The following is an 11,085-nucleotide window of genomic DNA, read 5'->3' as shown; positions in this document are numbered from 1 at the left end:
CTGAATGCCTGTTGGACGGGAGACAGGGGCCCGCAGTAGCTGGGGAGGGAGAGAACATGTGTCACATGGACCCAGGTCAGGTCCACCTGCCCTCAATAATCTGTACATGGCACAAGGCTTACAACTGGTCACAGACCTGTGGTGACAGCAGGAAGTTTTCTGGCCTGTGTGTTGCCTGACGTGGGGGCGGCAGGGAGCTCAGGCCTCAGGCCCCGTCATGTGTTCTTTTGACCTGGGTCTTCATGCTTCCCCAGGCCACAGAAGCTCCTTGGTCCTCCCTGCAAGATCAGTGGCCTTGAGGTTGGGGCAGAGGAGGGTGCCCCCCCACCCCCAACCTGGACCAGGGAGAAGGGCAGCCTAGGGCAGAACTGAGACTCAGATCTCGGCCCTGGGCCTGCTGTGGGCCTGTAAATACAGAGACTGGCGGAAGCCAGGAGCACGGCCCGGGCAGGAGGGGCTGAGCCCAGCTCACCACTTTTGAGGCCGTTTCCCTCCCCTGAAGCTCCCCTACCCTGACTTCCTGCTTTCCTGTGGCTGCACACAGATTTTTACATGGGGGTGTCTGGCAGTAAACAGCAGCTGCTGAGATAGAGCTGAGGGGGTTCGGGGCCCCTGACCTGAGGACAGAGCAGGAAAGGGGACAGGAAATGAGCCGGGCGGAGCGGGGAAACACACCTGCAAAGGAAAGGCTCCCGAACAGGGAGGTGTGCTGAGGTGTGAGGGATGTGGGGAGGCGGTGGGAGCCAGGAGGCCTCGAGCCCTGGGGGCACTGGTGTCAGTGTCCCACTCACTCTCTGGCAGTTTCTTTGTTTTTTTCTTTTTCTTTTTTTAATGTTTATTTATTTTTGAGAGAGAGACAGACGAGCAAGCAGGGGAGAGTTAGAGAGAGAGGGAGACACAGAATCTGAAGCAGGCTCCAGTCTCTGAGCTGTCGGCACAGAGCCTGACGCAGGGCTTGAACTCATGAACTGAGAGATCATGACCTGAGCCGAAGTCAGTTGCCCAACCGACTGAGCTACCCAGGCTCACCCCCCCGCCCCACCAGTTTCTTAAAGACCCTTTCGGATCATAGGAATGAACTCTTGATTCTTAGAAAATCCGCCTTCCTGGGGGCCAGCTGTGAGTCTGCCAGGAGGGGGTAATGGCTAAGCCATACCCTAATACTAGCTTCTTGGTGGCCCTGTGGTAGGGTCCCCTCCCTAAAGAGAAAAAAAAAAAAAGAACATCTCAAGGCAACCTTGCTATTCGTGTACGTGACGACATCCCTCACGACCTCATAACGTGAGACCACATAAATCAGACTGCATGTTTGTGTGTTACCATATATGGGAGACTAAGAAGTAAAAAAACATATAAAAAACCACACCCTGTGGCGTTTGGGGCTCAGTTCTTTGAGTACGAACCCAACTAAGCGCTGTCGGTTGGCACAAAGTTGCTTCCTGGAAAGAAAAGCCTTGGTGTCACGACTCTGTGCGAGAGTCCTGCTACAGCCCTGGGCACCTGGAGGGGCCCCGCTTGCCCACAGCCCCTGCCCTGCGAGGGAGGGCACCACGGGGGACGCATCATCCTTCCTCCGGCCCTGGCCTTCTCTTCCTGAGGCAGGAGGCAACCCAATGGGGGCTCCTTTCTGCAGAGCCCATGCCGCCCCCATCCGGCTCCACTCGCTTCACCCCCAGGGGATCCTTCGATGGCCTTTTAGGCCCATCTCAGGCCTGAGTCCTCAGCTCCAAGGGGCCACCCACTGCCTGATCCAGCTCTCACTTCCCCGTGGCCGCCCCTGAGAAAACCCCCCTGCTGTGCTGAAGCCAGCAGGGACTTTCATGACCCCACAGCCCCATAGAGGGGGCTCACCATCCCAAGCCTAGACAACTGTGATGCTCTTCTAGTTGGTCTCCCTGGCCTTGCCCCTTTCAAGCCGAATCTATCCAGTGCCAAGGTCAAATCAATGTCATTGCAAAGTGAAGTCACTCCCTGCTTAACACCATCCCATCTTCCCGTCATAAATACACTCTGACCGGGGCCTATGCGGCCCCGTCTGTGTCGTCACACTCCTAAAGGGCTGCCTCAGGCACAGTATTCTCCACTCAGGGACTTTGCATCTGCTGTTCCCTCCAATGGGGATGCCCTTCCCCCACTTCTTCTGAGGATGTCCCCTTCTATTTCAGGCCTTGTTCTCCTCAATAGCCCAGCACATTCCCTGGCACATAGTAGGTGCTCAAGAAATAAAGCCTTCAAATGCTGTGGGTTCTTGCAACTCCTTACTCTCATTCTTAGTTGATCAAGAAAATTTCCTTCCTGAAAATTTCTTCTCTGGGGTCCCCCACGACTCCAATTTGTTCTGGGACATGTGGTGACTCTCTGTACCCCACCTCATCTTCCTCCCAACCCCCCAAAAGCACAGACCTTCCCCAGGCTCAGAGCTTTGTGCCCAAGAACCATCTCCTTTCCCCAGATCTGGGGACAGATCTCCTCCAAGTCCCTTGAGCCCTGGTTGACAAGTTCACTTTATGTCCACAAGCATTTGCTGAAGAGCAGTCATGAGTGTCGGGCTGGTGGAGGGACAGAGACAACTTGAAAAGTTGTGCCCCCGACTACACTGGGAAGTGGCTGTGTGCATGCTCTAGGGCTGGGTGGGCTGTTTTCTTCCTTGCAGTATTACCAGAAGTCACATGATTTTAAAACCTGCCCACAAGACCGAGAGAAAAAGAAACCTGTCCTCTAGATTGCCCAGACTGCCTGGGAGGTGGGGGAAGGCGGGGCACTGTGTCAAACCAGCTTTGGGTTTACAAGATTATGGGTTTTGTCGGGGGTCCCAGCCCACAACCCCACTTGCCCATCAGGCAGGCTTCATTTTATCTGCCAGCATCTTCGATTTGAATCAGTTACCCCACATTCCAAAAACAAGGTTTCCTGTAATAACCCAGAATCTGGGATTTTAAATTATATTCCATTTTAACTAATTTTCTTAAGTTTTTATTTATTGATTTTAAGAGACAGAGAATGCAGGGGAGAGACAGAGAGAGGGGGAGAATCCCAGGCAGGCTTTGGGCTGTCAGCACAAAACCTGAAGCAGGGCTAGAACTCCCCAACCTGGAAATCATAACCTGAGCCAAAGTCCGACACCCAACTGACTGAGCCCCCCAGGCGCCCTACCACTTAAATTAATTTAAACAGCCACGTATGGCTAGAGGGTACTGTTTTGGACAGCACAGATTAGGGGGCAGACTCCAGAGAATTCCAGGATGAGATTCCTGGGCCTTACAGCTGACAGGGACAGATGGCATCCTCTGTCACGCTCCCAACCCTGGCTCTTTCCGGGCTGTGCTGGGGGCAGGGGGCCCCTTCCTGGGCCTGCTCCCATCTAGCCTGCTATGGAAGGTGCTGGGGAAGGGGAGGAGGGAAGGGGAGGAGGGGAGGGGAGAGAAAGAAGCGGCCTGGGAAAAGGAGCCTGGAAGCGTGTGANGGAGGGAAGGGAAGGGAAGAGTCATTTTCATGAAAGTTGTTTTCCGTTAGGCATTTTGAGATCCATCCCTGAGGCCAGGGAGAGACGCCTCCGGGGTAGGGGGGAACTAACCGCGGGTGTAGCCACCGGGACACGGAGGCCGGGGCGGGCCCGACGGAACCCTCGCGAGGCTAGTACAAGGTCTCGCGGGCGTGGGTTCTCAGGTGGCGCAGCAGGTGCGAGTTGCGGCTGAAGCTGCGGCCGCACTGCGCGCACGAGAAGGGCCTGGCGCCGGTGTGCACCAGCATGTGGCGCAGCAGGTTACAGCTGCGGCTGAAGCTCTTGCCGCACTCCCGGCACTCCTGCGGGGGCTCGGCCGGCCGGGCCGCGGCCTCGGTCCCCGTGTGCGTGGCCAGGTGCCGCTGCAGGTGCGCGTTGCGCCGGAAGCTCCGGCCGCAGGTCTGGCAGGCGTNGCGCTTCCCGCAGTGCGTGCAGCTGTAGGGCTTCTCGCCCGTGTGCACCCGCTGGTGGCAGACCAGCTGCGAGCTCTGGCTGAAGCTGCGGCCGCAGACCTGGCACGAGTAGGGCCGCTCGCCCGTGTGCACGCGCCGGTGGGCCCCCAGGTGCTCGCTGCGCCGGAACGCCTTGCCGCAGTCGCCGCACACGTACGGCCTGCGCTCGGGGCCCGGGCGCAGGCTGCCCGAGCACTCGGAGCACTGGTGGCCCTTGTCCTTGGCGTGGATCCGCAGGTGGCGCTTGAGGCTGGAGCGGCGCTGGAAGGTCTGGCCGCAGTGGGAGCACAGGACCACGGTCAGCTCGCGCGCTGCGGGCCGGGTCTCGGGGACGCACGAGGCCTGCTGGCCTTCGGCGTGCGCCAGCAGGTGCTGCATGAGGCTGGCCCGGCGCTGGAAGCCCTGGCCGCACTCGGCGCACAGGAAGGCGGGCTCCGAGGAGTGAGTCTGCAGGTGCTTGTTCAGGTGTGAGCTCTGGCGGAAGCGGTGGCCGCAGAGGTGGCAGGCGTGGGGCCGCTCGTCCGTGTGCGTGCGCATGTGCAGCTTGAGGATGGAACTGCGGCCGAAGCTCTTGCCGCAGCGCTCGCACGGGAAGGCCCGGGCGCTCGGGTGAGACCGCAGCTGGTGCGCCTCCAGGCGGCCCAGCTGTCGGAAAGTCACCCCGCAGTCTGCGCAGATGAATTCCATCTCTGGCTCCGACCTGGGGGTCCCCTCGGCCACTTTGACCTCCAGAATGTCACTGCTGCCGAGAGGGGACCCTCCTCCGCCCGTGCCACTCGCTTCGGGGCCTGGCCCCGGCACCTGGGCATGGGGCTCTTCTGCCACCTGGGGACTATCTGCCTGAGGCTCTGTTGAGGGGACAGCTGGCCAGGCAACGGCTTTGGGCTCTTCTTTGAACTCCTCATCTGGGGTTCTACTTCCAGGTCCTGAGAAAGAAGGAGAAAAGGGGGGGGGGATGGGCAGGCCTGTCCCTCGAGGTTCCCAGGAATTGCCAGAGCCTCATTGCCTCAAAGCGGGAAGAAACCCAGGATCCCCCAAAGCCGGGAGGTGGGTAGAGGTGACGGTAAAAAGCAAACACAGAATTTACCATAGTAAACATTTTAAAGGGTCCAGTTCAGGTCCGTCAGGAATGTTCCCAGTGTTGTGCAACTGTCACCACTGTCCATTAGTGTCAGAACTCTGTCACACCCCCAGATGCAAGCCCCATACCCACTCATAAGCACTCCCATGACCACCCATTTTAAAAGCTCAAAGTTGACGGGGTGGATGGTTACATCAGACACAGTGAGCCTTTAAAATAAGTAAAAGAGGGGCGCCTGGGTGGCTCAGTTGGTTGAGCATCGGACTTCAGCTCAGGTCATGATCTAGCCCCACATCGGGGTCTCTACGTTAGTGCAGAGCCTGCTTCGGATCTCCTGTCCCCCTCTCTCTGCCCCTTCCCCAATCCCGCTTTCTCTCTCTCTCTCAAACAATAAATGAACATTTTTTTTTAAAAGTATAAAATAAGTAATGAATGAACAAAGGAAGGAAGGAATCCTTGTCAGAATAGCCCATTTTTAGCCAAAGAGGCCAAAAAGTCAGGTAGGGTCTGGGGCTTCAGAGACCACCCTGGAAACACAAAGAGCCTTCAGTGGTCGCAAGCAGCAAGGGCCTCTTACCCAGAGGGTGAACAGGCCAAGCCTTCTTTGCTGGAACATCTTCAAAGGTCAGGGACTCCTGTAAAAAAAGGGTGAGCCGAGACCCTTGGTGAGAGAGGAATGGGGCTCTGTGACCTGAGGGGGATGATGAAAACCTCTGAAGGATTAAATTAAGGAAGACACGGGCTTGCCATCCACAGCAGTGGGGGCAGAGGACATCCGGGGCCCGAGGACAGTGTGGATGGAGGGGCCGGGCCAGCTCACCAGCACGGCTGCCAGCTCCTGATCTCGGGAGTCTTCCTCCAGCCACAGCACAGGGCCCTGGGGGGCTGGCAGCGTTGGGGGAGAAAGAGAGCCGTCAGAAGGCCGACTTCCCCCCATCCGTGCCTACGGGGGGCGCACCCATGGTCGGGGCCCTGAGAGAGACATAGCAGCTCTCTTCCATCCCCGTCAAAGAAGGAGGCTGCCTCCTTCTCACCCCACCCTCGCATACCGTCTTCCTGGCTCCCACCTTCCCGGGTACCAGCTCCTCACCACACTCTTGCAGGGCTTGGAAGGCCCCCGTGGGGCCTGGGCTCAGTGGCTGCTTTGAACTTGGGGGGTGTCTCCAGGTGCCCAGCTCAGCAGGCTTGGAGGGCCCCGGCTGGGATAGTGGGGGTTCCTTTGGTGGCTCCAGGGCCGGAGGTCCTTCGGAGGGCACTTCCTTTTTGGGGCTGTGACTGGAGACCTGCGAAGAGCCCCCCTGTTCCCCCGAAGTGACGTCTGCACGGGGACAGTTCTTGCCAGTATTAAAACTAAAATCCTGTTCAAAATACACGTGTATTAGGTGACGGCCAGGGCAGGGGGATAATCCGCGTCCTACTGACTCCTAAGGGGACGGGGACCATGGACGGGTGAGGGTCAGAGGAGTCAGGACGTTAGGAAGGAACGGTGGGGGGGGGGGGGGATGGAGCGTGTGGTGACTTCTTCACGGGGCGCGCAAGTCCCTGGCTCCCCCCCTGCTGTCTGGCCCGCCTGGCCGCCCCCACTCTCACCAGCGGCCCCACGGTGCTGGCCTCCCTCTGGACGCCCTCCAGCAGCAGCACCACCTCCTCGCCGTCCCGGAGCGGCTGGCCCTGCAGCCGGGCCAGCAGGTGCGCGGGCAGCACGCTCAGGAACTGCTCGAGCACCAGCAGCTCCAGGATCTGCTTCTTGGTGTGCAGCTCGGGCCGCAGCCAGCGGCAGCACAGCTCCCGGAGCCGGCTCAGGGACGCCCTGGGCCCCATGTCCTCCTGGTACTGGAAGCATCTGAAGAGCTGGTGAGCCACCTCGGGCCGGGGCCTGGCCTCAGCGTGCCTGACGTCCTCCTGACTCGCAGCCTCCTCCTCCTCCAGCTTGACGGCTCCGAGCTGCTCGGGCTCTCGGGCGGCCGGGACGGGTTCCTCAAGCATCCTTCAGCCGGGGGGTGGCTCGCTGCAGCGGGTCCCACGTCAGCTCTCTCCCTTTCGGCTCCCACACCTGTGGTGTTAAGAATCGCCTAAAGACGTGGCTTCCAGAGGAGTCATTTCTCTCACTGGGCATAGGCAGTGGCTCAGCAGGACAGCCCAGAACAGGAAGAGGCAGAGGGAAGGGACAGTTCTGCACTTTCACCCCCTCCTGCGGCATTTAGAACTCACATCCTTTACCCCAGGGATCAGAATTGGCACCTCTGAGACAGGACCGCCTGCTTTCCCTGCCTCCCGAGGCGGTGCCACAGGGAGTACACGGCACCACCAAAGCGGGGTTCTTGTCGAAAATGTCCCATTGCAATACGATCCGGGCTTTAGACCCAACTCTGCACCGCCCGAAGAAGAGCGGGTGGTAGGTGGGGGTGCGGTGGATGAGAGCGACAGTGTTGAAGGGGACAAACTTGCAACTCGTAGTGACTAATCCCCTGAGATCTAATGCACAGTATAATGGGTATAGACAATACTGTTGTAGTACAGTTATGTGATTCGGTAAATATCACTACATCGGCAATCATATTACAATGTACAAAGGTATCAAAGTAACATACTGCACACCTTTAACTTAAACAATGTTACACGTCAGATTTGTTCGGTTAAAAAAAAAAAAAAAGACCAGTGAAATGATCCCTCAAGGAAACAATGGAACAAATTACAGACTATTCTCAAAAACTGGCCCAGGTCCTTCAGCATTATTTTAAAAAGCACCTGTAGGCAGGCACCCTGCTCTAGAGAAAACGAAGAACCACACAGCCAAATGAAGGGATCTTGACTGGAGCTCGACATTTTTAAAGAGGGGAGGGGGTAGGTGGAGGGGGGAGTAGGGATGCTCTAAAAGATATTCTGGGGTCAGCTGGGGAAATTGGAATATGGATGGGACACTAGATGACAACGGAGATGACCATTAATTTCTGAGAAAGATTCCAGTTTTGCGGTTTGTGGGAAATGTATTTTTAGGAGATGTTGAACGGTTTGGAAGTAAAGGGGCCTGAGGGTTCAGCCATATTTATGGATAGAAAAGACAAATGGGGCAGAGTAAAAGAACTGATGAATCTGGGAGATGGGTGTGTGATGTCCACTGTGTTCTCTCAGAGTCTCTGGAAGTTTGACAGTTTTAAAGATGAAAGGGGGGTGGGGGCAGATAGGGGATTCATGCATTTGATTTCTCCTTGACCAGACATCTTGACTCTCACTTCATGACTCTGGACGTGGCTCTCAGCAGTCAAGGCCAAGGCCACCCAGCTGATCAGTTCAGGGCTGAGCACCCACCTGGTGTACCAGTGGGTACCTCATCTCCCAGGTTCCACCAGACACTGAGGCCAGGATGATCCAGAGAACTGAGATGGGTGCGTGGGTCTCCAGATGAGAGACGAAGGCTTACAACGTGCAGAGATTTGTGACAGGTGTGTCTGCAAGGCTAATCAACAGGGCTCTGTCCACTTCCGAGACCTCTAGTGGGTACACCCTTGGGACCTGGGTGATGGGCAGGAGAGGCGATCATTTCTCTTTCTTTCCTATTTTATTTTATTTTAAATTCTGGATTCTTCCTTGGTCTACCCTTCGAGAAGGGCTCCATCCCCAAGTAGCAATAAAAAGTGGCTTTAACTGGCCACCAGGGGGCACCGGTTCCACATGACTGACAACCTCCCCACCTCTCCCTCTCAGGCTCTCTGTAGGGCCACCCACTCTTTCCTTTCAGGGTCACCCATCTCTACCAACAGGGAGATGCCTCAAGCTCAGCCTCGCCCACAGAGGACTCGCTTCGGTCCTTCAGCACAGCCCCGAAGGCTTTCACTGTTCTGCATAGACCAGCACTTCAGCTCCAAGGTTCTGAAGCACTTTTCTATTTTAGTTTGGGCTGAGATTATTTTATGGATACAAAAGCGCAGTTCCAAGATCTGTCTGCCCTCTGTGTCCTCTGACCTTAGGGCTACCAATGAACTCCCAAACCTGTCCCCTGAGCCCCACCCAGGGAGACCCCAGGCAGGGACACCGCTCCCCAGCACCTAAAGACAGCAGAGCAGTGCCGACGCCCGGTAGACAACGCGCAGTGGGTGCGCGGGAGCGCTAGCAGCTGCTCTTCTCACTATTGCTGAGCAAAAGCACAAACGACCACACCTAAGTCGGTCCCATCGCTGACGCATCGTATGGCTGAGAACACGAGGCAGACATTTGCCCGGCCTTGGCAATGCAGCCGGGGAGAAGTCAGCCTGCCAAGAGCGTTGGGCGGTTGGTTGAGCCCCCTGTCGCAGGGCTGAGGGCGGAGGGTTCTCTGAACCTCTTGTTCTGGTGGTGGGAGCGAGGCGTGGTGTGGCAGGACAGAGGAAAACTGGGTTTTAAGCCAGGCCGGAGCACTTCCCACCTCAGGGCAGGAGGGGACGGGGATGCTGAAACAAAGGCCCAGGCTTGCGTCCCGGCCACAGGAACCCGGCGGCTGCGCCAGCCTCTCTCCGGCCCCCCTCCCCCTTCCTGCGTCCCAGCGGCGGCACCTCCAGTCTTTCCCGCAGTTGGGCATCTGACCCCACAGGGCGCCTTCCCTTCGGGGCCCCCGCACCACACCAGCAGCCTGCCCTCCCCGTGCGTGCTCACGCTGGGCCGGGCATGGCTGAGGACCTCGCTCCCCTCGGCCTGCGAGTGGGAGCTGCGACTCGCTCATAGCTGTTCACGCCGCGCTCGAAGCGGCTTCGGTGTTTGTTAGTAGCAATAACAACGAGGACAATGGCTGCCTGGCAGTCGTACTTACTGAGGAAAGCAGGCACAACTGTCTGGTGCAGGAAAAGTCTCTGATGAGTTGTTCAAGAGAACGGGCTTTTGTTTCATTCTGTTTGGTCAGCAGGAGGGAAATGATAGAACCGGCCACACGGAATCAGCAGCCTTGTGATAATAGCCAGCAGGTACTGATGCCCACTTGGAGGGGCCCTCAACTCGGGGCTGCCTGATCCACCCCCAGCCCACGTGGTAACTTATAATTTCTCCCTCTGACAAGCGCAGAGACGACAGTGGGAGAGGAAGGGTGACTTGCTCAAGGTCATACCAGGTGGAGCCAAGATTTTCTTTAAGGTGAGAACACTGATCTTGACCAGTGGGCAAAAGCTCAGAAACAGAAAAGGACCCTTTTCCCTTCTCTCCCTGAGCAATTTGCCTAGTTTTAGCCAGAATATCACAGCGCAGATTCAGAAAAAATATGGAGATTTCAAATTCTAGCCTTCAGGCCTACACACAGGCAGGGGTGCCCGGAACCTTCAGGTGAGGTGGAAAGATTTGAAAGAGGAGGAATTTAAGGGAATTTGGCTTCAGAGTCTCTCCTTCCCACCCCCCAGTCTCCAGGACAAAAGCTCTGTTCATATGCACATCTGTGGGGGGTGAGAGCTCTTCAGCCACCCTCCAATATCCGACCAGCTTAATCTGGAGCCCAGAAAGGTGGGGAGGCAATGGCTGGACCTGCCTGGGGTGGTGGTGCCGCCGCAAGGCCCACCCAGACAACGGGAGAGCCCAGAGCCAGGATCCTTGCCCAGGGACCCCACCCCCCACCCCAGGTGGCGGGCTGAGTAGGGGAGGCCAGCCCGTACCTGGGGGCACATAGAGCCTGCCTTCCCCTCCCCAGTGGGAAGAGTAAGCCCATGTTACAGAAGTCCCACCACCCTCCTTGATGGCCCCTCAGAGCTGGCTGCCCTGGGCTCCCCAACATAGACCCCCCCCATCCTTCCAAGCCTTTTTTCCAGCTTCCTAATCCCCTATCCCATCGCTGAGGCCCGAGTCCCCCTTTTCCCTCCGAGCTTCTATGAACCCCTGTGTCTGTCCTGGCAGCCTGCACCCCAGGCTTCCTTGCAACTCACCACTCGGGGTTCCCACTCCAGAGGGGGGTGCTAGGGGTTCTCTGAGGGCCCCAGGGCCAGAGTCAGCCTCAGCCAGACTGGGAAAGGACTCCGGGAAAATTAAACAGGAAGTTCCTTGCTCTGGTCCCATCCAGGTAATGAGGGGGCTTCCTAGAGTTAACCCTTAACCTCCCA

At 57.4% G+C, this 11,085-nt stretch overlaps 1 protein-coding gene across 1 annotated transcript; it reads right to left on the bottom strand.

The window, feature by feature from the left end:
• Positions 1–3,491: 3,491 nt before the first annotated feature.
• Positions 3,492–7,021, bottom strand: ZSCAN10 (zinc finger and SCAN domain containing 10). Its single transcript, XM_077762602.1, has 5 exons — positions 6,626–7,021; positions 6,126–6,393; positions 5,856–5,920; positions 5,613–5,670; positions 3,492–4,880 (listed from the first exon to the last, which is right to left on the bottom strand). Exons 1-5 carry the CDS (start codon positions 7,019–7,021, stop codon positions 3,634–3,636), a joined length of 2,034 nt encoding a protein of 677 aa, XP_077618728.1. The 3' UTR covers positions 3,492–3,633.
• Between the last annotated feature and the right edge of the window lie 4,064 nt (positions 7,022–11,085).

The sequence above is a fragment of the Crocuta crocuta genome, unplaced genomic scaffold, assembly GCF_008692635.1.
Source record: "Crocuta crocuta isolate KB4526 unplaced genomic scaffold, BGI_CrCroc_1.0 scaffold234, whole genome shotgun sequence".
Lineage (NCBI taxonomy): Eukaryota > Metazoa > Chordata > Mammalia > Carnivora > Hyaenidae > Crocuta > Crocuta crocuta.
The sequence above is the reverse complement of the archived record's forward strand: the minus strand, read 5'-3'. Positions and strand labels throughout refer to the sequence as shown.